This window comes from Danio rerio, chromosome 3, assembly GCF_049306965.1.
Source record: "Danio rerio strain Tuebingen ecotype United States chromosome 3, GRCz12tu, whole genome shotgun sequence".
Classification (NCBI taxonomy): Eukaryota; Metazoa; Chordata; class Actinopteri; order Cypriniformes; family Danionidae; genus Danio; species Danio rerio.
In genome coordinates, this window is record NC_133178.1 from 41,008,314 (window position 1) to 41,034,943 (window position 26,630).

At 35.3% G+C, this 26,630-nt stretch overlaps 1 protein-coding gene across 2 annotated transcripts in view; it reads right to left on the reverse strand.

Annotated features, from left to right (window-relative positions):
- The window catches only part of ttyh3a (tweety family member 3a), a 125,792-nt gene that overhangs the window by 24,047 nt on the left and 75,115 nt on the right, over positions 1 to 26,630 (reverse strand). For both annotated transcript variants that reach the window (XM_679082.10, XM_009299697.5), the window contains exons 8-10: positions 19,010 to 19,065; positions 5,289 to 5,381; positions 2,719 to 2,811 (exon numbers count right to left, since the gene is read on the reverse strand). In XM_679082.10, coding sequence (XP_684174.4) covers positions 2,719 to 2,811; positions 5,289 to 5,381; positions 19,010 to 19,065 — 242 coding nt within the window. The remainder of the gene's footprint in view (positions 1 to 2,718; positions 2,812 to 5,288; positions 5,382 to 19,009; positions 19,066 to 26,630) is intronic.

A 26,630-nucleotide genomic window follows, 5' to 3' on the forward strand; every position in this document is an offset into this window, starting at 1 on the left:
GATCAATTTACTCCCAATTTAGAAGCTCTTTGTAGGAGGTGTAGTTTAAACTATTTCATTTCTCCATTAAAATGGCATTTATAAGTGTTATATTGAACCTTTCATATACTTTTATCTTTTATACTGTTTAGTTAGCCCAGTTAGCTTATGTGCTAGCATAATCATACCTCTACCGTTATAAGCTACAATAAGCTAATGCAGCTCTGATTAGCCACACAACAAGGTATCACTATAATAGCTTTTGATTAGGCATTTACCACAGATGATCCCTTAGGGGTCCTAAGCGGACTCAATTCCAGGGGGGATTCGATTTCTCACCACACCGGTGTGCGTAACCTCATAAAAAACATTCTAGTTATGGTAGTGAGGTGCAGGCTTTTGCGTTTGTTGTGTGGTTTGCACAAATATGGATATTGGTTCTTAAAGGGAAAATTCACAACAAATTTGGATTGCATTGTAATTTTGTATTCTTGTGGCATGGTAGCAACTCTTTTAAGACCTAGAACTTGGGGACCCTGATTTAGAGCATTTTATGCCCACTTGTAATGTTTTTTTGCACACAATAGAAATGTTTTATCTTTAAGAGACCGGCATTTTGTGGAACAACTCTAATTTTTAAACCACAACAAACAAAAATATTTAGGTCACACTATATGATTAGGTTTCATTAGTTTACGTATTTACTAACATGAACTAAGTATGAATGATAGTTATAGAGCTTTTATTAATCCCATTTCAACATTTACAAATGCATTATTAGCTCTATTTTCAAAATTTTGAATAATGTAATGCAATGAAGTGCTTGTTTGTAATTGTAGAAAAATTTATTGAATTATATATACTGTTTTTATTTTGTGTCATTGTTTGTGTTTGTGTATGTGTTTTTTATACTGGTATTATTATTTACCTTTGATCATCCTAGATCAGGGGTTTTCAAAGTGTGAGGCGCGCCTCCCCTGGGGGGCGCCAGAGCATGTCAGGGGAGGCGCGGGAAAAAATATTATATAATAAAAATATAATTACGTTTAATTATTATATGTATTTTTATTATATTTAAACGTTTTAATTAAACAAAGCTAAAAAAAATAATACGTCAAAAATAAGAAAACCTTTTTTACCCAGAAGGCCATAGCTGTGAATTTGCTTCTGTTTGGCAAGCCCGTCAATACAGGTATATGCCTGCTAATACATCAGTTTCTGAGACCCCCCCGATTCAAAGCCTTCAAGTTTAGGGCTTAAACCCAAAAGACGACGATATGATGATCAGTATTTGAGTTTAGGATTTACGTGGACAGGACCAGATGATGAGCCACAACCTTTATGAGTGGTTTGTCAAAATATTTTGGCTAATGACAGCATGAGACCCGCTAAACTTCGACTGTTTTGACTGGGATGGACAGTTCTTGGATCGGTTCTATTCATATTGAACCATCATCCTAGTTTTAAAAACGTTATATTAAAACACTTATTACTCTGTAAATAATTGCACTTTCATGCAAATGATGATAAAAGTGAGTTAACAGTCTGACATCTGTCTGTGTCTTATATATATATATATATATATATATATATATATATATATATATATATATATATATATATATATATATATATATATATATGTGTGTGTGTGTGTGTGTGTGTGTGTGTGTGTGTGTGTGTGTGTCTGCATGTGTGTTTGGGAGGAGGGGGGCGCCAATGGATAAGTTGTGTCAAAAGGGAGGCCCACTGTCTTAGACTTTGAAAAACCCTGTCCTAGATTAATTGTTCTATTGTTATGTATCTGTTGTTTAAAGAATAATAAAAGCTTTGCTAACATTCAAAGTCATGCTTGTTAACATCAGTTAATGTACCGTGAGTTAAAATTAACTAACATTGAAAACAACTGTATTTTCATTATCCAACATAAACAAATACTGTAATAAATGCAGTATTGAGCAGTAGCATTGCTACAATTAGAGACGCTACTACCTCAACTACATTTCTCAGTAGCGTCGCTACCTTCTAAATGAAATGGCTTTTCAGTAGCGAAGCTATTTTTTTTTTTTTTTGTCAAGTAGCGCAGTAGCGTCCACACAAGTTACATTTACAGGTCGCGGATCATTAAGTGACGGCACAGACATTCATAGAGCTGTGAGGTCAGTGTCTAGCCGATGAAAGTAAATCCATATAATGCTGGGAATTTTTGTTTTTCGGTAATCGACAACAAACATTTTGATGCCTTACTGCTACCTCTCAAATGTTTTATTGACAGTTATATTGATCACTAAGATATGATTGACTTGAATTTAGGTAGCTTTAATTTAAAAATGAAAATTGCAAAAAGTAGAGTAGCTAATAGCTTAGATCAGTACATTTTTCAAGTAGCTTGCCCACACTGAATACATGTATTGTCCATTGTTTCTTCATGCATTAACTAACATTAACTAATACAACCTTATAGTAAAGTGTTACCCATATTTATATATATATATATATATATATATATATATATATATATATATATATATATATATATATATATATATATATATATATATATATATATGTTTTATTTGAAGACGTTATGGGAGAATCATACAATGAAAATAAACATTTTACTGGAAGCTAGTGTGTTTATTTGTAAATGGGCTGTGGGTAGAGGGAAATTTAAACCAGACCTCTGGGTCAGTATTGAGCTCGATGAGTAAAATAATGATTAAAAAAAAAGTTTCTCACCATGTGCAAACTGCGGCAATCCACTAGGGCAGTGAGCTGATGTAGTCCAGCTTCAGTGGTGTTTAAGCCTCTTTGAATTTGCTCAAGGTTACCCTGCAAAAAAAAAAAAAAAAGAGAGAGAGAGAAATGAAATGCATACTTTTGGAAAAGCTTCAAAGTGCGAGTTTTAGAAATGTATATATTCATACTACCTCATTGCCAGGTAAACATAACATTTATCCACATCAAGGCTGTTTATTTGATCAAAAATAAGTTTGAAAAGATTTGTTAAACACATATGGCCCTATCATACACCCAGCGCAATAAGGTGCAAGACATGTTTGTTGCTATTTTCAGACCAACCCAACCAAAGTTTTCTCGTTTTGCGCCACGTTGTCAAAAGCAAATTAATTTCAATCAATCAAAACTGTGTGGGCTCATGGGTGTTCCAGCATAGAAAGGAGGTGTGTTAGGCGCATTGTTGGCACGTTGCTATTTTGAGGAACTAACATAGATTGCACAATTGACCAGCTGAAAGCAGGTCTAAAGTCCAGAGCAGAGCGTGCTAGTTGTGCACCTTAAATGCACAGCAATGTACAGCAATATGCAAATATCTTTACAAATAAAAAAGAATTAAAGGATTAAAAAATTTGTATTTATTATTATTCTCTACATAAATATAAAAATCACTACCTCCATGCCTTCTTCATCTCGGAGGGGCTTTTTTTCTATTTATTGATGACAATTTGCTTTTGAATAATGTTGTTATTATTAGCAGTATTATTTATTATTTGCATGTTTATATTTGTTTTAATAAAAACAAGTTTAGAGTTGTCCATCTGTCAAGTTTTGGAGACTTATGCACCACCATATGGGGCACAGGAGGTGTGTTTGAATATAACTCAGTTTTTTGATCGCACTTCGTTATTATTGTTAATTTATTTGCTTGCTGGAAATTAGAACTGATTTCTGGAATTTGATAATAGTTTTGAAAAAAATCTTTGTGTTGAACAAACTAAATTAAATATATAGGCTAATGAATGTCTTAAGTGGAGTGCGTACAACACCGTTTCCCAATAAACGAAAGTGAAAAAGTGAAAAGAAAGTAAAGAGGCCAAATGGAGGAGGTTCGTTTTTTATCCCCGCTGCAGATGGTGTTTAACTGTTTTCTCGCTGGTGAAGCGTTTTGTTTTTCCACTTAGAAACTCTGTCATGTAAATAGCAAATGTGCCATGGCACGACACAAGTGACTCTTAAAGGTAATGGGAGACGAGACTCTGATTGGTTTATTGCATGTTATACTAAAAACAAACCTATAACTCATTAAGAGAATAAGCACAACCCTGTTAGACCATGCACCACAGTTCAAATTGCATTTTTTCCGTCGTTAAAATAGCAAAAGTGGATTCAGACACAGCCTTAATGCTTTTGCGCCATGTGCTTTAGATCATTAAAATAGAGCCCAAAGACTCATTCAGTATTGAAACAAGTCTTTGATTACCTGAATCATTCATTCAGTAGATTAAGTCAAACAATTCCTGTTCAAGTCAATGAATGAACATCAAACATCGGAACAGAGTTATGTGCACACACAATAATCAATAGCTATGTTTCCATTCAAAGATGCAAATTAATTGAATGCGCAAAACTGTAACATTGTATAAAAGAGGTACGATTAAACCAGCGTTTCCATCAAAATCGTCACTTTCTGATTAACTGGCACCAAATATCAAAAGTAAAAACAGAGAAGCTGCATGAATCTTTTCTTTATTTAATACATTACTCACACTTCAGAAGACGAATGCCGACACGCATTGAACACGTGGTGGCATTTGAAGGAATGAGGCGCCAAGCACTGACGCTCTTAACAATTCTGGAGGTTACTAATAATATAATAACACTAATACTGCTATGACTAAGGTGTTTTAGAATGACCAAAACAATGTGGTCAGCCGCTTGGTTTGTCCATTCACATATATTTTTATCATCACATTATCTCTTAAGACAAAATCACATGACTTGTTTTTATGCGCATACTGGAATTTGTTCTTTAAAAGTGTTTCCATCATAGTTTTATTTATAAAAAAGGAGTTTATCCTACTCAGTTGTATATGTTTTATGTTTAATATGTTTTTATGCCCAAGGAAACATAGCTAATATTTCCATTCCATATTTCACTCTTGCAAGGGTTTATGGTGTTTTTTTAAAGTTTAACACACAACAGTAATACTAAACACAAACACAAACAATCACACTAAAGGATGTCAAAGAAAGAGGCCTGTTTTCTTTAAAAAGCTGCAAAGGCAATCAGATTTTGGCTGGTTCTAAGGGTGAAATATTTCCATTGATTCAGCGTTTTCTCTCATGTGGAGAACGTCAGCCTTCACTTTGTCCAAAACACACACAGATGCTGCACAATGACAGAGGCCCAAGGGGAGAACACACATACACACTAAACTGACAGTACAAAAGGATCAGCAAGCTTTTTGGACATTTGTGCTTCGTGAATTGTGGGAAACGGGCAGTACACACTGCATGCATTCTATGAATCACATAGACAAACACGTAGAGACCTGTAAACAAGCACTCACCTTTGTTTTGGGGTATTCTCTGACTGCAGAACGCAGTAGTTCAGACACGTCGTCCTGCATTTCCACCAGTGCTTTGTGACTTCCTGATAGCTTCTACAAAACAAGACATAAACCATTATCAAACTGTGTATCTTTTTACATTTACAACTCGCATCAATTAAAAATTGGATGTAGTTTATTTATTTATTTATTTATTTATTTATTCATACTTATTTTATTTCATTTAGTTTATTTATTTATTTTATCTATTTATTTATTTATTTATTTATTCATTTTATTATATGTATATCATTTTATTTATTTTTATTTATTTATTTTTATTTATTTATTTATTCATTTATTTAGCCATCAAGGGCACAAAGAGTGCATTTTATTAATCCGGTTAATTATTTTAATTTAGCTTCTTTTATTGCCTAAAAAAATAAAAATATATATTTTTTAAATTATTAAAATATTTTTATTTTGTAAATGGATGCAAATAAAAAAAAAAAAGAACATATTTTTTATTATATAAAAATAAAATAAAATAAAGACTGTGGTTAAAAATTAAACATGAAATGCATTTTAAAAGACGTTAACATCCCTTATAGAGAGAAATTATTCAAATGTTTATTCCTCCAACGGCAAACTCGCATTTTCTGCACCATTACCATAGTGGTTTGCACTATATGATTCTTCAGAAATCTTTCCATTATGCTGATTTAATGCATACGTGCTATTCTTAACATTAAAAACATCTGTACTTCATTAAAACAAACGGCTTTTTTTTTTTAGGGCTTAGCGATGAATAACAGTTAAAACAGCCATCATTGGAAATAAAACTCTTTAATTAATTACTGTCAGAATTTATAGATTGAACTCAACTTTGCTAGATAAAAGTTTGCATTTCCTCAAGAGAAAATATTTTGAATTAATAGCAAACTTTTGAACAGCATTGGACGCAGTTAATAATTTAACACTGCCATGCTGAACCCTTTCCAATACAAATCACTACAGTAATGTCCTAAGGAAACATTTGGCTGTTAATTTTCTTTTTGGGGGGGCATGTACAGTAGGTGTAGATCTTTAGAAGTTATATTCCGAAAGACACAAAACAAACTTAAGAGCTATACATATAATAAAAATAGGGTTGTCGAAGTGTCATTTGGAGGTAGCCCAGTGCAGCAGCATTTCCTCAGTGTTCGTTTAGAACTACACACATACACTCCCACAGTCTCTCCACTATCACTGCTGGAGCACGAGTGAGAGCAGATTGAATAATGCAACACTGCATTTACACCCAGCAGAAAGAGTCGGTCCAAGCTCTTGCACTCGGCCATTTAAGAGATTTTAAAGTGTGCCACGGAGCATTTCAAGAGCAGGGGTCTTGAAAGCATGAATATTTGAGACGCCAAATGGGCACAGTGTCAGCTTTGTCTGTCAACAGATCTACAGTCAAAGGCGGGAAAAATGTGCTGATATTTACCGAGAAAGAGGCTGTGAAAGTACAACATATTTTTCTTTCAAAGAGCCTACAGAAGGACTTTTGAATATGTTGTTATTCGTAAGCAGAAATGCTAGAAAGCAACTTGAAGACAACAGGCAACAGAGCAATTCCAGCCTTATAGGTGTGACATTTGCAATAAAAACTTAACAAGAATTCACAAAGTTTGTTATATTATATTGAAACATCTGTTTAAATGATCCACAACTACTAAGCACAGAGTTAAAGGATTAGACAAATATAAGTCTGTAAACATATTTTATATTTTAAAAGAAAAAACTAACATGCGTTAAGTTTGAAGTAGGGCTGAGCGATTAATCGAAAACGAATTGAAATTTGAAACATTGCAATTAGTTAATTGCAAGAGGCTGTGATATAAAATTTGCTAATTTCCCCCGCCTAAAGCAAATGCGTGACATTCGAATGTGTATGACAGTCTTAGTAGTCAGAAATGCGCATCTGAACTATGCAGAATATCCACAATAAAATAAAAAAGTAAAAAATTAGGAAAACAAACAGAAAAGCACAGAAAGTGGGATAATGGCATCTGCAGCTTCAAAAGCATTAATAAAAGAATTCATGACAAAGAAAAACAGCAGGTTGTTAATATGGGAATATTGTGGTTTCAAACTCACAGACACAGAACAAAAAGAGGCAATTTTTAAGAACTGTCGCAGAATTGTTGCCATGGCTTACAGAATATTGAGCTGACGCTTGATGGCAAAATTAATTCGCAAATCAAATTGCATTTACAATATCTGATAAACAAATAAATACAAATAAATTGCAACTAGAAGTTTTCCACCAAACCACACAGCACTAGTTTGCAGTATACAACATACTTGAAATTGGCACTTGTGTGACTTTGGAAAATCAAATATAACAGTTTGAAAACATTGACAGAAGCATATTTGAGTATTTCCGCAGGACTGTAAAATACAAGCCTACAAAAAAAAAAAAAAAAAAAAAGGGCTTTGACTATTTTGGTGAAAACTTTTTTGTTTTCATGACTAAGTTGAATGGAATTGCTCAAAAGCAAGTGCAGACTCAATGTTGTGAGCAGGAATTATGAGTAACAAATGTCACCAACATCAAGCTGCCTGAGGGTTGTTTACATAACATTGTTTTCAAATAAATATAGAACATTTTTAAATGCATTTCTGCAGTTCATTTATATGACAATAGTGTTTTGTGGACCTGAAAATGAAATTCTTTTGAAAGCATGTTTGAAAGTTCTTACAGTAGTATTTCTCAAAAATGTTACGTGAGATCTGCTCCTTCATGTCTGTCACTGTGCTGTTTATCTGACACAGCCGAGGCAGAGATTGAGGCACACTCTGACAGGCACGAGGGAACGCTGGGCAGAGAAAACTAACATTAAAGGCACAGGCAACAAAAACAGCAACATTGTGTTCAGAGCAGATAATCCAATAGTCTGAAAGCTATAAAAAATTAAGTTTCACAAACTAATTTCGAAAGGAGCACGTGATATGATTGACTGCAGCTGGCCACTCATCTACACTCATTAGCTAGCCAATCAGATTGATCCAAACCCACTATAAGTAACCTAGCTAAGAACTAATACCTTATCTTCGTTTTCCCGAAGAAACCCCCCATCCACCCCTTCTCCTCCTTTCCTATTTTGTCGAGGGGAGCTCTCGAGAACACCTGATCTCGTACTCCCCTCACATGCTCTTTGGACCTGGCAGAGCCCTGGGCTCAACTATCTCCAAGCTCAGGGTACTCTCCTAGGACAGCATGCCAAACCTGCTAACTTGCTAACAAGTTATCAAACAGTATCTAAGTGTGAACTCTTGAAATAATCTGATGGGTGTTTTGAGGGGAAACTTAACAGACACAAGACTTCTCTTAAATCTTAATAAAGTGGGTAAAATATGTGCCCTTTAAGTCTTAAATAGCTGAGGTAAAAATCTAAAGTATAACATCAAATTAGATCTGTGAATTATTTCTTAATTTTATAGACACACTGCTGTTTTTCATTATACATAATTAAACTATACAGAAACAACACAAAAAAGAGAATCACTAACTCTTTTGATTGATTCTGTCAAATCACAAATGAATGATTCTGTTAAAAACCACAGAGAGTTGTAACAGACATGTTAATCCCAGTTTCTGCAAAAAAATATTCTGGGAACAAGTATACATGTTATTATACAAACATGGCGCCTGTTAATTTGGTAAGTGGGGAAAACTGTACTACAACCGCATATTGTGGTGGGCCTAAAACACACAGGGATTTGGGTGCTATTTAAACATCAGGACATTTTAAAAAAAAGACTTGTTGAGTTTATATCACTCCAATATACCTGCACTAGAGCTATAATCAGTAAGCCTAGGTAAATACACTTAGCCTTTACATTGGCCAACACACAAATAAGTCTTTCCTAACAAACGAAATTAAAATACATTCTAAATTATGACGGGTAGTTGGTAATAACGAAATTAAGATAAAGGCTCTGAGGGATTTGTTTCACCACTTCTATTCACAATCAAGCGGCAACCTCCCGCTCTCCCTCAGGAAGCCAATACGGAAGTAACTAAAACTGCAATTCATCCGAAATTCCGCTAGTCCTGGCGGCTCCTGGCTCCAAAACAGAGCAAATTTCAATTGAGCCCACTGTTAGAATGGCCAACTTTACAGCAGAAAAAAGGTGTTTACAGCCTGGTACAAAAAAAGATTTTGGTTAATACAGGTAGTATTACCCTCAGGGCTGATAGTGGAAAAAATTCCTGAGCCTGAACTTTTTTTCCTTGCTGATGTTTTAATTTAAACGCATTTATTTTATGTATTCGTAGTCATACTTCCGTACTTAATATAGTCATTTGACAGTACATGTCAGTCAAATTTGTTGTGGTGATAAATTAATGATAAACTAATGATTTGTTTATAAGTATCATTATGCTGTGTTGCTGTCACTGCAGCTACATGCCAGTAATGTCAGTGACACATGCCAGTAAGGTCAGTGACACATGCCAGTGTCAGTGATCTTGTGACATGTGCCAGTAGGTGTCAGTATAAGCACGTTATAAGCACATTAATCTTATAAGTCTCTTTGCTTTAATATTTAAAAATCATTAGGCAAATGACACCTGTTATCTTACATGCATATATGTTATGAGTTTTCAACATGCATCTTATTATAACTTTTTAAAGGATATTATTTAAAATACCTTAAAATGAAAATAAGTTAAATAATAAAATAAATGAATGAATTAAAAACATAGAGAAGTCCATATTGTAGGGAACAAAGGAACTGCCAGGATGCAATAATATACAGTACAACAGATAAGTGTAACCCCTCCCATACATAAGCATGCCACAATAAATTTGACTGACATGTACTGTCAAATGACTATATTACGTACGGAAGTATGACTACGAATACATAAAATAAATGCGTTTAAATTAAAACATCATGGAGTAGCTCAGCAAATAAACTAACTTGCGACGCGATAAATTAGGTTAAATGTCGCGTAATGATTAAATATGGTTTTGCTCGTGTTAATTAATGTCATAAGCTTCGCCGGGTGTCGATGTCACTGCAGTGACATGCAGCGCGACACTCTGAGTGACACAGGTCACTACACATGCCACTAGCGAGTGACACATGACAGTGGAAAACCGGACGTGCCACCGGAAGTGTCACTACTAGCCGCATTTCCACTATCAGGCCAGTGCGAGCCAGGGCTTATATCGGGCCAGGCCGGGCCAATCGCCTGGGAGGTTGAGCAGTGAGGCCGAAATCATGTCGCGTTTCCACTGTGGGGCTAGTAGCTAGCAGCGCGTCAGCAAACCCCGCCCCCAGAACATCCCCCGAATCGAACGTCACTCAAACCGCCCACTTCAGCGAGAATCATGCAGATAAAGCACACCATCACATCATCACGAAACTATTAAAATTAGGACAACCAAAACAAACAAATGACACGTTACTGTACAGCAGTGCAACGCATGTCTATACGCACATGCCTGTGTGTTTTCATTCATCATATTCATTTACTCGCCGACCCACTGGCATCGAAATCCAGTGGTCTTGCCACCAACGGAGGGACCCGGAGCGCAGGGAGCGCACACATCCATAATATAACACCACATATATAAAATTCTCCGTTAATAACTCGATATAAAATGTATTTTATAACATCCTCTAGACAGACGCTGTCCAACATTCATCCCAAATGCTCCGGAGAGAACTGAAACATGATTATTTTTCCCTATAGGCTTTACGACACGACACTTAATAGGTGATTCCCTTTATTTAAAGATGTTGCTTATTATATCTTAAGTAAAGGAAAGTGTTCAGTGTTTCAGCACATAAGAGCAGCACGTAATAAAATATTGCCTATATTTCGTTGCGCTCAGCAGCAATGCACTAATAAAGCTCTTTATGTATTTTAAATTTCCTTTTTTAATTTTACCACATTATATAAAAACATACACACTTGTTTAAGGACACAGAACACAGTTTGAACTTGCAGTTTTCCCCGTCAAAAAAGTGCTGCGCAGCTGAAGACAGAAAAAAGGTCGCATATTTTCTGCGTTCACTCACCCCGAAAATGCTCTGTTTGCATGATTTGATTAATATTATCGTATCCAAATACTTTATAAATAATATTTAAAACATTTTCCGGTGTTTATTTATTTATTTAGAAAATCCTTTTTTCAAATAGGCTTTTGAAAAATGAAAGTTTAATATAAATTTGAAACAGTTTGATATAGTACCTAATTGTTATAGCTATAGCTTTTGTTAGTTTTATATTGGTTTATTTATTTAATGTGATTTTATTATAAGCCTATCTGATAATTGTTTAAATTATTTAAATATAGCTTAGGCTATTTTATCTAGATATGACACTATTGTTTTGAGCCTACAAAAGCGGACATGAAAATTGTAAAGTTTAATGTCTTTCTGTTGTATTCATATAGTGTATTATCTCCAAAATAAATTAAAACAATAAAAAGAAAAGAAAAAAGCCGCTCGCGGCATCAACAGAGCTATGAATGGAGCGCTCTTTTCCTCGGTCTCACACACATACACAGGCATCTAAACGCGCAAAAACACTTATTAAACTTGACAAAACCTCTTGAAATCCTTTACTGTCTGCTGTGTCTTTAATATGGTGTAAAGATTAGTTATTGAAACATCAAAGAAATGCAGCAAAGAAAAGTGACTTATTAAAACTATCATTTTATGCAACAGCCTTACATTTAAAAGAGAAACATAAGGGCGATCATATGCAAAAAAGACCCCAGCCTATAATTTGTTCCAGATGTTTTCTTTCTCTTATTTATTTGTTTGTTTATGTGTTTGGCGCATGTACTCGTGTGCGATCGGAAAACTGTGCCCGCCTCGGCTGGCCCTCTTTGGCCCAAGGTATTCGGCGGGCCGAAAAAAGCCGGCCGCTGGCCCCAAGAAAGCCCCGCTTTGGCCCGATTAGGCCCCGGAAGTGACAGTGGAAACGCCACTGGCCTTGGCTTGCTCGCTTTAGGCGCGATAGGGTTATCTGTACGTACGACAGTGTCATCTGTACATGTTAAAGTAGTGTCTCTCCATGTTAAAACTGCTACTGTGAATCCGCGTTTAAGCGCACACAATAAGCTAAAACTCGCCCCAAGCACCGGCAAAAACAAATAACAATGAATGTGTCGAGGAAAGAGCAAGGACATATCTTAATTATTTATTAATAAACTTATTCTGAGTCAGTGTCGCAAAGATCCTGACTGGCAATCTCCTGTTGGACTCGCCTTTAGAGAGAAATTCATCTTTACGGATTACATGAAGGAGTTTTTTTGTTTTCGATTTGTTTTATTTCGTTAAGTAACAAATTTAAAGCTTTCTATAAATATATTTATTATGTCTGTGAGGCATATACATTTTGCTTCATTTTGTTGAGCGCTCCTGTTCAAAAACCAGACGACAGAAAGCGCATAACTTTGGTTTTCTTTATTTTATAAAAACGCTGTAACGTTTTTTTGATGTAGCCTATTACTCGTACTTTGTGAGCAAAAATGACGGATAACTTTAAATTGCTCCCACTGAAAAAATGCAAGTGATTGCTCTGGCGCCTCGATGTCCTGCAAGCTTTTTATAAGCAAACTATGCGCCTAATAGCACACATTCTTTAACGTTTAAGCTACCATTGTTTTATACTTGAACTGTTTTATCTTTTATTTTAGGCAAGTCGTGATGATCTGAGAAGGCAAACTGATCAAACAGACAATGATGGTCTTCCGCTGGGCGCTGTTCGTTAAAAAAAAATAATAATAAACTTATTTTTAACGAATAAAAAATGCTCCAAACGTTTTTCTAAATAAGCTGAATAAAAAACGAAACTAAATATAAACACTTTGCCATTAGGCTACATACAAAACTGAACTATTTCATAGCTGAAACACTAAGTTGTTTAAGGAGAAGGAGGAAATATATTTTTGTCCCGTCTATTGCTTCACCGTTATTTCGAGAATAAACCCAGCGTAAATATGCAGATGTCATTCCCAAAACATATCAGCGTATATGTGCCGAAAACGAAAGTTTCATACAAATTCTGAATAGATTATATCCTGGAAAGTGCAAAGCACGCTCCTCTTATTATCACTAAAAAGCGTCACTAATCTTAGGTCATAGAGATCTCACAAAGATCCGTTATAATTTATAAAGCTCTCTAAATTACACAATTAATCTTTTATTTACATGGCGTCTACACTCAAAAGATGATTCACGAGCACACAAAATGGCACTTAATAAAAACCAATCCGCCGCTTTCAGCAGTGAGTGAATTCTGTGAATCTAGAGAAATACAGATCAATATCCGTGAACCTGATTTTTTTTTCCCCCGCAGCCACAGTACGCCGGAAATCCGGCGTGGTGCCGGAACGCTATCACCCCTGTACCCTTCATGACAACTGTGAGGGGGGTGAATTTTTTTATAACTCATCCATTTCCTTTATATTAAGTTATATTAAGTTTGCATAATTAAGGGCGTGGTCACTTGATTGACAGCTAGGTCTCGCTGGTCGCCGTCACGTCACCTCAGCTGAATCCTGCAGATTAGCCACTGAACTCTGCGTATTTATCGTATTTCTGTGTTGTTTTATGTGGCTTTACACAGTCAACTGCCTTTTGGACTTGTTTCCCACAATTATTAGATGGCATGGCATGCTGAGGGCACTTAATTGTGCTCACAAACCATTCACGTGGCCTCCGTTTCCCATGTGAGTAAAGTTATATACTTATCTACCATCTCTATACATGTATTTGTTTTATTTTTATTTATCGTTTATATTTATATTTAGAGCTGTAATGCACTCCAGAATCTGTCAGATTGATTAGCTGTAGGCTCTAGATCAGTCATCTGAAGTGTTGTCATACAGTGTTCTGCTGGATTTTATCAATAGTCTTACAGTAACTAACACAGACTATATCTGATGTGTTTGTAAGTAATTTGCGTTTTCCTCCTGTTGAAAAACGTCATAAGAACAATGTTTAGTGGCTCAATGTATTACAGCAGTGTTTTTAAAAGTCTAAACACTTTATTGATATAGTGTACAACCAAGCACAAGTGGTCAGAATACAAACGAGTCACAGGTGATAAAGTATTAAGCATTTCTCCCAAAGTAAAGTGTGTCTGAACCAGGTCCAAGCTAAATGCTAGCAGGTGTCTGTAGCTCCGCTTACTCTCCGCCTCTTTGCCCTTGTTTGGTATCCCGCCGTGGGTGTGATGACGCGTGACCAAAATGGCGACGGTTGGCCGCGCCTACTTGTGGCTTCTTTTGCGCTCTTCAGAAACCTATGGGTGACGTCACGGATACTACGTCCATATATTTTACAGTCTATGTTCACAATCTGCCCTTAAGGCGACGGTGAAGCTGAATAATAAAAGAATAATGCCCACATTAGCCTATATACTCTGTCTACATTATGCATTCATGATTTAATTCATATATAGTTGCAATTTGGAAATCCTTTACTCCAAGATTAGGCTATGTGTTTTTGTGAAGGAGCATTATTGAATCCACTGTAAATGCCTTTACCGCGGTCCTGCGCTCACCAATAGTGCGTCCAGCAGCACTGAACACCCTTTCACTGCTGCTGCTACAGGCCGAGATGCAAAGTTCTGATCTAGCTAATTTTGCATGTTTTGGGTAGGATTATTGGTTCATCTTCCACCAGCCAAGAACATCCATTTTATTTTCCATGAGAGTGGTTTCAATGTAGCGAGTGACCTTGTCATTTTCCCTGTCAGCTTACTGTACATTGCTGTTTAGCGCTCTAATGTTGTAATACACAGTGTATGAGAGATCGCCGAAATACCACGGTGGCTAGAATGACTGTCCTTTTTGAACTGGCAGCTGGCCAGACAGCAGTCAAAATTCACTCTTTTTGACTTCTCCGTCATCATTTGTTTCACCTTTGCAGGGACGGATTTTAATGTTGTAACTAAGATTTGATTATTTTCTTGCACTATTCGAAATGCATCACACAGCCCGACCCAATCTAAAATGATAGAAATTAAGCCCGAACCCATCGGGTCCCGGCGGGTTCGGGCAAAGTTCTTCAGCTGTAATAAATTGTTAACCGCTGAATCGTCGAAATCTAGCTTTGGCACTATAGGAACAAATCATATTTTTTAACTTTATTAAACCCACTTTAATTTGTGATGACATTTGGTAATAATACGATTTTTACAGTATTGATTTTTATAAAATCAATGGAGTTTTATTAAGCATGAGAGACTTTTTCCAAAAACATTTAAAAAAATGCTCAATCCTTCGAAGGTTAACGCACATTAAACAACAAGACAGCTCTGATTTTTGTAGTATATGCATAACACCCTTGTCAATATCTCCCTTGAAATGTTCCCAGGTGACATTTTTGGCCTAAAATCAATATCTATTTCAACGAATTGCCGTCTCAGCTGATCTGTATGCAGCCTGAGAAGTGGAGGAACTCCATTTAGAGACATGAGCTGACAAAAGTGCAGCGTTCAATCTCCATATGGGCTTTAGCCTTCATTCAAATTAAACGACATCGAGACAATGGAGCCGTCACTGGCCAAAATCCATCAATCATGATCAGTTAAGAGCTGTGATTTGTCTGAATTATGCCAATGCATTATTCAAATATAGACCTGAAGACTGACTCCATCAACTAAAATGAGAGGCAGGAATCCAAATAAAAGCACGTTTCCATCAAGTTGCTCGCCATGAGGAGAATGTAAATGTACAGGGACAAATGAAGCAGGGGCGCCACTTCCTCTGTAATCGAGTGTACGGAGGAAAGAGACTGGCTGCGTTCCAAATCCCAGCGAGATGCCTCAGTGCCTATTGTTCACACAGACAACTGCCTACTCAGGCTGCATCCTTAATTCATTAATGGTCCCCTGTGCAAATAGAGCTCCTCATGAAAAATGCACAGACTTAAAGGCTTGTTAAAGCTATAAACAATAAATAGAACAACAAATAGAACACAATCACTGTGTTTTCCACAAATGTTTTTTTGTTTGTTTGTTGAAGTGCCTTGCTTATTTTGTAAAACACTGCTGTTCTAGCATGGTATTGACGTTACTCTTCAGTGGGCGCAGCCATTAAAATTCTTTTGGTTCGAGACTTCTGGTCTCATTCACTTCTATTGATTTTTAGATGTTAAAAAAAGGAAGTTGATGTTGCAAACTGATATTTTCTTATTGTGTTAGTCTGCTTTGTCTGTATAGTCATGAACATTGTAGAGCAAGTAGTTTAACCATTTTCTGCCGTTTATCATTCCTTATCATTAATCCCATACGCAAATATATCGGAAGTTCTAAAACAATATTGAATATTGAAATTGAAGTCAGAATTATTAGCCCCCTGAATTACCCCCCCCCCCACCCCCCCCTCCCAGTTCATTTTTTCCACAATTTCTGTTTAAAGGAAAGAAGATTTTTTTCAACACATTTCTAAACGTAATAGTTTTAATAACTCATTTCTAATTACTGATTTATTTTATCTTCGTCATGATGACAGTGAAAAATATTTTACTAGATTTTTTTCAAGACACTTCTATACAGCTTAAAGTGACATGTAAAGGCTTAACTAGGTTAACTAGGCAGGTTAGGGTAATTAGGCAAGTTATTGTATAATGATGGTTTGTTCTGTAGACTATCAAAAAAACAGAGTTTAAATGTTTTTTAAAAAATTAAAAACTGCTTTTATTCTAGCCGAAATAAAACAAATAAGACTTTTTTTTCAAGAAGAAAAAATATCACACAGTGTGAGAAATTTCCTTGCTCTGTTAAACATTTTTTTAAAAATAATAAAAATATTCATAGGGAGGCTAATAATTCTAAATTTAAATATACATACATACACATACACACATACATAATATAACATTATATATATAAATTAAAATTATTTATTAACCGTCTAGATCCAGGGTGGTCAACCCTGTTCCTGGAGAGCCACCTTCCTGCAGATTTCAGTTGCTACCCATATCAAACACACCTGAACCAATTAATTAGTACCTGAACACCACATGGTAATTACAGGCAGGTGTGTTTGATATGGGTTGCAACTAAAATCTGCAGGAATGTGGCTCTCCAGGAACAGGGTTGGCCACCCCTGGTCTAGATAAATGTAGTATACATTTAATATATTTTAAATGCATCACGTCTGTGTGCTTCTCTTCACAAAAAGACAGTTATGTGCATTCTAATGTTATGATATTAACAAGCAACAGTGAGTCAATCATTTTATTTATACTGTGGGGGAAATAAGTATTGAACACGTCACCATTTTTCTCAGAAAGCATATTTCTAAAGGTGCTGTTGACTTAAAATTTTTCACCAGATGTTGGTAACAACCAAAGAAATTCAATATGCAAAGAAAACAATAATAATAGGTTTACAAATCAAGTTATGCATAATAAAATGAAATGACACAAGGAAAAAGTAAGCGGTAATAAGCGGTATAAGCCCAGACAGCAGCTGAAATTACTTAGTAGTAATTCAACAACAGTGTGAATTAATATTAGCTGCTTCAGTCCAACATCTACATTAGCAGGATGATGAAAATAAAACCAGGGTGGACATTTAAGCAAGAGAACGTTCCAAAACACAGCTAAGAAAACTCTGAAATAGTTTCAGAAAAATAAAATCAAGCTGTAGAATGCTCTGGCCAATCACCTGATTCAAATCAAATAGAAATTACAAATTTAAAATCACACCTGAGCGATTCATGACTTCATTCTCCACATGAGGGATGTCTTTAAGCTGCCATCATCAAAAAAGCCTTTTATTTAAAGTATGAAATACAGTTCAGTAGTTCAGTACTTTCTCCTTGTGTTATTCAACAAAACTAATTTTTTAGATTTATTTATTTTTTATTTTAATGTTTGTATTGTTTGGGTTTTTACCAAAATCTGCTTTAATTCCATGTCAACAGCACCTTTAGAAATATTAATCCCAGAAAAAAACCAAGACATGTTCAATACTTATTCCCCCACTGTATACAAGTTGTGTAGTTATACAGTTATATCTCGCATTGGCTCAGTTTGACTGAGTGAAATACGTAATTTAGATTGAATCAGACACGTTTAAGGCTGTAAACATGTCCACATGAGCACAGTTTATATGAGCCTTCTGACCAGGGTAGCACTATTACTACACTCCGCTGTTTGTTTTTTTTTTTAATGGTAGGTTGTACACTTATTAGGTTTGAGCAGTGTTGATTGGGCAGAATGAGAGTTTGCTTATTTAATCGGCTAGCAATCCTGAGGACAGTAAGGAACTTGATCTTGGGTGAATATTTGTGTAATATTTAAACATGTACATTTTAAAAAGATCATAAACTTAGATATACAAATTTATTTGATTAGGTTTACTATCGTTGACAAATTGACTAAACTCATTGCACAAGAATGTATTCTGGCATGAGAAGAGAGAGAGAGAGAGAGAGAGAGAGAGAGAGAGAGAGAGAGAGAGAGAGAGAGAGAGAGAGAGAGAGAGAGAGAGAGAGAGAGAGAGAGAGAGAGAGAGAGAGAGAGAGAGAGAGAGAGAGAGAGAGAGAGAGAGAGAGAGAGAGAGAGAGAGAGAGAGAGAGAGAGAGAGAGAGAGAGAGAGAGAGAGAGAGAGAGAGAGAGAGAGAGGAGAGAGAGAGAGAGAGAGAGAGAGAGAGGAGAGAGAGAGAGAGAGAGAGAGAGAGAGAGAGAGAGAGAGAGAGAGAGACTATAGCTACCTGTTGGAAGGGGTTGGCTTGACCCACATCACATGTGAGGTAATACGGCAGGATATCTGTGAAAAAAGATAGAGGTGATGAGTCAAAACGCCAAGAACAACATTAAACAACAACAACAAAAAAATAATTTAACATGAAAATAAGGACACACTCAATCACTTTTTTGTTTGCCACTACAAGAATACAAAACATACAAAAATACAAAACTTAAAAGCCGTTCTACATGCACTTTAAATCATTACAAACCTGCAACAGGCTAAAATCTTTTTTCCTTTCTTTCCACTTCACATCTGCCCAAATGACAAACTCAAACCCTGACACACTATCATTTCCTGACCTCAGAGCGCCCACAGCATTCATGTCAGGTATCTGAACAGTTATGTTTTCAACCACGAAACCACTCTAGAGTCAGTTCACGACCGCCCCCACTCACTCCAGCTAAAGTCAAACAAATAATTCCTCTCCTGCAGAGGAGTATTTCCAAGTCAACGCACATGAATCGATAACTCATCAGAGACCAATTCTGCAGATGCTGGGCGGGTTGAATACATGCTTAAAAAGTGTTCAAATAAAGCTGGGATCACTTTTAATGATAGCTGATATGATTAAAAACACTAAACCTTCAGTCCCAGGGGTGCACATAAATATCTTTCACCTTGAGCGCAGGAGGTAGCAAGTCCAAATCTTGTTTAAATGATGATTAATAATGTATATGTTTGTCAGTGAAAGTGTATCAATAATTAGAGTCATATTGGGTCACATTTCATTTTGGGATTTCATTGGAAATAAAACAAACAAAATGAGTGACTTTTCAGACAGAAGTCGGCATGAGTAGATACTATTTTCGGCAAATGTGAAGAGAAGTCACAATCACACATTTAAAGAGTGCTGACAGATCCTTAAGTTTTTAGCAGAACTGAAAATAACAAAAGTGACATGACGTTCCTAAATAACAGTAGACTCTAAAAATGCTGGGTTGTTTTAACCCAAATTTGAGTTATAGTAAATAATAATAATAAATATATATATATATATATATATATATATATATATATATATATATATATATATATAACTAAATATATATAGTTTTTTAGCCATCTGTTGAGTTAGTCAATATTACCCCAAATTTGAGTATAAACATTTTTTAAGCATAGTTAAATGTGTGTGTGTAGGTAGGCAGGTAGGTCGGTCAGTCAATCGATAGATAGATAGATAGATCGACAGACAGACAGGCAGACAGACAGACAGACAGACAGACAGACAGACAGACAGACAGACAGACAGACAGACAGACAGACAGACAGACAGACAGACAGACAGACAGACAGACAGACAGACAGATAGATAGATAGATAGATAGATAGATAGATAGATAGATAGATAGAAATGGTCCTGTAGGGCCGGTGTCCTGCAGAATTTATCTCCAACTTGCCTCAACACCAGCAGGGATGTGTCTAGAAAGTCTAGTAGGTGCTTGATTAGCTAGACCAGGTGTGTCTGATTAGGGTTAAAGCTAAACTTTGCAGGACATCGGCCCTCCAGGACCGAGTTTGGTCACCCCTGGTTTAGGCGAACCATCCTTTTACATGTGCTTGCTGAATAAAAATAAGAATTTTTTCTAAAATCGTATTTATGCCAGCATCACTATTTGAATCAATGACGTGTGACTATGAAAATACATCATGCACTGAGAATCCAGACTGCAGTATAAAAAAAAAACACTTTCTATTTCTGCACAGGAAATGGTACTAATTCACACAGTCCTCTCACAAACCTCCACACGCCAACGCAGATGGAGTCTTGGGCCATCTTCATGCGCAGCTTGCAGCATGTTGTGTGGATGCGGATCAAAAACAGACACATGCGTCAAAGCGGTGGGCTTGTTGAAGAGGAGTGATGCTTTCATCACTATCATTACCCACGTGGACAGGCACATGGCAGCGGTCACTGGCAAAAGCGGCAGCAGTGAAGCATCTAAAAACGGCCTATGAACAAGTCTATTCTCCATTCCAAACAACCGGCCTCCCTGATTGGCCAATAAATGGTATAATTATAGCAATGATTAGGGGAATAAATGGGCCTCTCAATTACACCCATGGATGGCTGTATGTAAAAGACTGAATTAAGCAAAACTGGTGTATAATGTTGGTTCTGGCTGGATTTATAGGCTCCAATAGTATTCAGGGCTTCATCCATCATGTGTAAATGACCTCCGGTAATTGTATTGTAGTACTGGCTGACTGGCGATGCCCATATCAAAGACAATGGGATGGCTTCCAAAAACGATCTGAGTGGAGGTAGAGCTTTAAATCCCACTCACGCTGTGATGACTACAGGTTGTAAAAGATCCTGATTCATGAGAGGCTGGGTGCATGCCAGAACACTGGAGAAAAGGCGAGAAACACTTCATAAATAAGATCTTACAGTGATAAACTTAACATTTTACATTCTTCTGAGTAAGATGTGCTTATAACGGAGGAGAATTATAGCGGCAATTATTTTCATTTTGTTATAATTTAACAAAAGTTGTATAGCTCAACATTAGTTAATATTGCCTGATATCTAGTGAGACTGTAGTAAAGTATTAAATGAGCCTGGTTTCTCTCAAGGTTATTTTCCTTCACTTTCTTCAACTGGTGAAGTTTTGTTCCTCACCACTATGGCCCACTGGCTTGCTTGTTTTGGGTCTTGTGGAGCTGCACATTGATGGATTTGCTCTTCAGTGTTTGACCTTTAACGGTGCACATTTAACCACACTGAACTGAACTAAACTAAACTGAACTACAACTCTGAAAACTGGACTGACACAGTTTCAATTTACTACAACTTCTATGTTAAGCTGCTTTAAAACAATCAAGATTTTAAAGTGCTAAAGAAATAAAGATGAATTGAATTGAATAAATGTTTGGAGGGTTAGCTAAATTATAAAACAAAAGTATTTTACAGATGTACACCAACTATTGCAATGATTTAATTATTAGTATGGCAAAAGTGATCATTCTGGCTGTTGATATAAGACTGCACAAAACTGAATTGTTATATCAAGTCATTATAACATTCAAAACTTCTATTGAGAATAAAATGAATGAGAATGAGACTTTGAATGAAGCTTTGACTGTCTGTTGCCATATATTATGAAGTCTTTACCCTAAAAAACATATTTTTAATAATAAATAAAGCCTATATTGTGTATAATATATTGTCGATAATTGAGTATAAACCACCTGTGAAGGTGCAAACCTCACTGGAACCACAAGTTTTTACCACAGTGAAAATGTTGTTTTGAAAGACTTTTCTGAAGTAAATTTATGTTTTTGCATCACAATTTGTTTTTTATGAAAAAAAAAATGCTAGACAACTGAGGCACACGTATTCAAAGTAACGAGAAATTGTAAATGTTGAAACGCATTTCATGTTTTTTTGGGGATTTTAATGTTAGAATGAAAAAGTTAAAACGGTTATAGGGATTTTATTTTAATTAGGTTATTTAAAATGAAACATTTTAAAATGGTTATAATGGCTGCCTCTATGGTTAGTGTTAAAACTAAAAGTGTTCTAACAGTTTTGATTAAGAAATTTAAAAGTAAACTTGTTGCAAGCATCACATAACATTGCTAGAATGTTTCTAATATGTTAGCCTATTAGTGTGTATTTAGCATTGTTAACATTATTTCCGTCAATGAGCATGATGTTGAAACATTTAAAAAAACAATAAGTGGTTTTCTAACACAAACACAAATAATTCTAACACACTTAACATTGCTAGAATGTTTTTATTATGTTAGTCTATTAGCATAAAATAGTGTGTGTCTAGCATTGCTACCATTGTTTGCATCAATCAGCATGGTGTTGATTTGCATAAAAAATGAATTAAATGGAAAAAATGAGTGGCATTCTAACACGAATAATTCTAACACGCAGAACATTGCTAGCATGTTTCTAATGTGTTAGCCTATTAGCATGAATTAGTGTGTGTCTAACATTATTTTCATCAATTAGCATGATGTTGCTGTTTCAAAAAACAAATTAGTGGAATTCTAACATATGCATAATATGCCTGCTGCAAGCAAGAATTATCAACGTATTAAACATCAATTAGCATTTTCCGGGCCAGTTGCTAGGCTTTCTACACGTGATAGCTAGACTAATCAATGATAATCTGAAGTTTGTAAGCATTATAGCTGTGGGTTCCATTTTTGGGAAATAAGAGTAAATTTGGTGGTTTATGTTTATGGTTAGGTCTTTATGAAACCAACATAATAAGGAATAAAGTAGATAACAAAAAAGTTAGTGAGATTTACTATTTTAATTATAGCGGAAAATGCATTAGTCTGTAAAAAGCCTCTTTAAGCACGTCTATATTAAACACACGAGCACAGAAGACATGCTGGGCTTTCCTCACAGAAGGGACGTGTGCTATTTGTAAGTACAGAAGCGTCTCGGTTCTATTCTAGTGAAGCGCAGTAGGGTGACTCACGAGTCTGGGACAGTGATAGCCAGAAGGAACACACTCAAAGCTTCACTGATCCCTTTCTCTCTGCTTTCCATCCACAGCCATTAATGCTTCCGGCTAAATTATTGCAACATATCTTATTCTGAGAACTTGTGCAAAGGTGTGAGCTAAAGTCTGGCCTGCATATTTTAAAGATGCTCCTTTGAAATTATCCGTTTAATCGATGTGCCATTTGTGAGGAATAGCGTTACAAATTCTACAATTCCACTAGCTAAACAGACTTTCCTGATTAAGCTATTTTATGTCACAAATATTTGATTAACATGCTCATCATGTGAAAAAGAAGTTTTGTGGTTCTTTATACCACACTGTTGGTTAAATTATAGACCTTATCCAATGCACTCAAATCTTTAAAGGTAGCCTATAATGAAAAACTGGGTATACCAAGGCATAGTAGAATAATAGGAGATGAGTCTATGGAAATGGACATACTGTGAACCTCAGAGACCATTGTTTACTCGTTATCATGTAAATTCCACAAGTGTAAAACCCTGGTGGACAACGGGCCAATAAGAAGAGAAAACAAACTGTGATGAGACTCATGGGCCAAGCCCTTCACATTTGCATGTATGACTACTTTAGGCCATTCATCCAGCTCTGACGTCAACAAGAGAACCCAGACTTATGTAGCTCTGAGATTCTTAATATGCACATCTCAGGCTGTGTTATAAGCTACAACATTTTCTAGCGAGAAAACAATGATAGTTTCCCTCCATTAGTTATTTTAATGCTTATATTTAACTTACTATGTATGTAGGGCTTTTATTTTGAAAATGCAATGGCAGATTGTTTACTATGAGTTACTGTGCAAAGACTGCACGAGACGTGCTTCAGGATGCAAAAGGCCAGATTTACAGTTTATACATTTATTCTGCTCCACTCCAAAGAGGTATAAAATATGTTTTATTGTATCTTTTGGCAATTTATTGAGTTTATTGTGAAATTTGAAGCGTATGTTTTAACAAACACGTGCTGAATCATGTCAAATTACTCAGCTCAACTGTCATTTGCTCATGCAGGATGATACTAAGTCCTGGCTGTGTTTTCTTTGAAATTATAGCTTAAAAATACAATGCGATACATCATTACCGCTCTCTTTTGTCAAGTTTAATTATAACTTAGCCTTTATTGACATTTGATGAGCAAAATAGGTTAACATAACTCCTCTGATTGGATTTATATTTGTCCGTGTTCAGAGTATATCATGCAGTGTGTACATATGTGTGTTTCAGAGCTGCACATCAGAGCGGAGCTCATTAATGTTCACGACACAAACCATATATGGTCAATCATGGACCTTCTGATTCAAGAAGTATTTTATGAATTATTAAATTGAATTAGCTTATAAAATCATTTCTGGATATTTTCTGAACTTACTGAAGCCATAAACCTACTATGTATATCTCAGAGAACAATATAACTTATTAAACCAATGCAGTATATAGCACCTTTAAAGTCAAATAAAACCAGCAAAAAATGATCAAAATGACTCACTCAGTAAATATACATTTATATTTAGGCTGTTTTCCAGTAAATATCTGTGAGCTGTTAATAAAGTAATCACAGAGTCACCGAGCTTAATTATTGTTGTTGTTATTAATATTATTATTTTATTTATTTATTTATTTATTTATTATTTAATAAACTAGTTCATTTAGTTTGGAGATTGGCTCTTCATTTCAACTCATTAACTTGACATATAAGTCAATGTATGTTATATTATACACTTACAACCCTGACTTATATTAAAAGTATATATATATATATATATATATATATATATATATATATATATATATATATATATATATATATATATATATATATATATATATATATATATATATATAATTTTTTTTATATTTTCAGTTAGTGTTTTAGTCATTTTGTTACATTCTTATGTTGTTTCTTTTTATAATAATGTGGAATTTTGTCTGTTTTTAGGAACCTTAATTTCAACTAGTTTTTAGAATATATCAAGACTTCAGATGCAAAAACCTTAGTGCAATCTGTAAATTGCTTTTACAATGGGAATTTTTCTCAGCCTCCTATGTTTATGTTCAGTTATTTTATGGTAAAAGAGATTTACAAATTTCAGATGGCACTTAAGGGATTTTGCAACTAAACTCTTTATATTGTTTACGTTTGTCCAAAGAAATAAACATTGCCAACAACATTACTGCTTCAAAAAAGTGGGAAAATATGTTCAGACACTCATAAGGGGATCAATAGCCATAACTTGAAAGAGTTTGACTGAAAAACAAAAAATAGTTTTTTTTAGAACGCCATTGATGTGGTCAAAATATGTTAACAGTCCACAGTCAGAGGAATGCTGGAGGGATTGCAGGAATGTAAGTAATCACACACAAATTTTTTGGGAATGTCTGAAGAGGTTTTGGCAAGGGGTTAAGATTGAGATAATGAAAATTATGCAGTTAGACCTTTTACTTGCTTGTTTTTCCTGCTTGAAGAGATACTCATGGATGTATACAACAAAACCAAGTGCAAGTTTTCAAGTTACTAAGTGAAAGAGAGACTATAAAAATAAATTGGATGTAGCCACACCCTTCAATAATGGCACAGCTGTTAGAAAACTTGAATCCATATTTAGAATAGAACATATGACTGCCAAACTTCAATTGGAATTGGCTATTTTTTAACATAGACAGGGGCCTGTTACTACGTATCTGAACAGGACATAGTATTTCCAGCTGTGTCCTTTGAAATTGAAAATGAAGTATTTTCTTGTTATTCTTTTTGTTTTTATTTAATGCTAGTGTTTTTTAATAACTGCTCCTGTCACCAAATGTTTTGTTCTTTAAAATGTTTTAATGTATAAAAATAAAGTAAGCATTTATTAAAATATAGAACACATATTTTTTAATACACATTTTATTCATGGCAACTATTAAAAAAACTTGTCGTGACTAGGTTTAGAAAGGCTTAATGGTGAGTAAATGATGCAGAAAGTTCAATTCTGGGTGAACTGTCCGTTTAACAAGTTATTTGGAGCAAATGAGAGGAAGGCTGAAGACAAGAGGAGCAAAGATAAGAATAGAGCCCAGAAGACACACAATTACATGGGTGTGTGAAGCTGATAGTCAC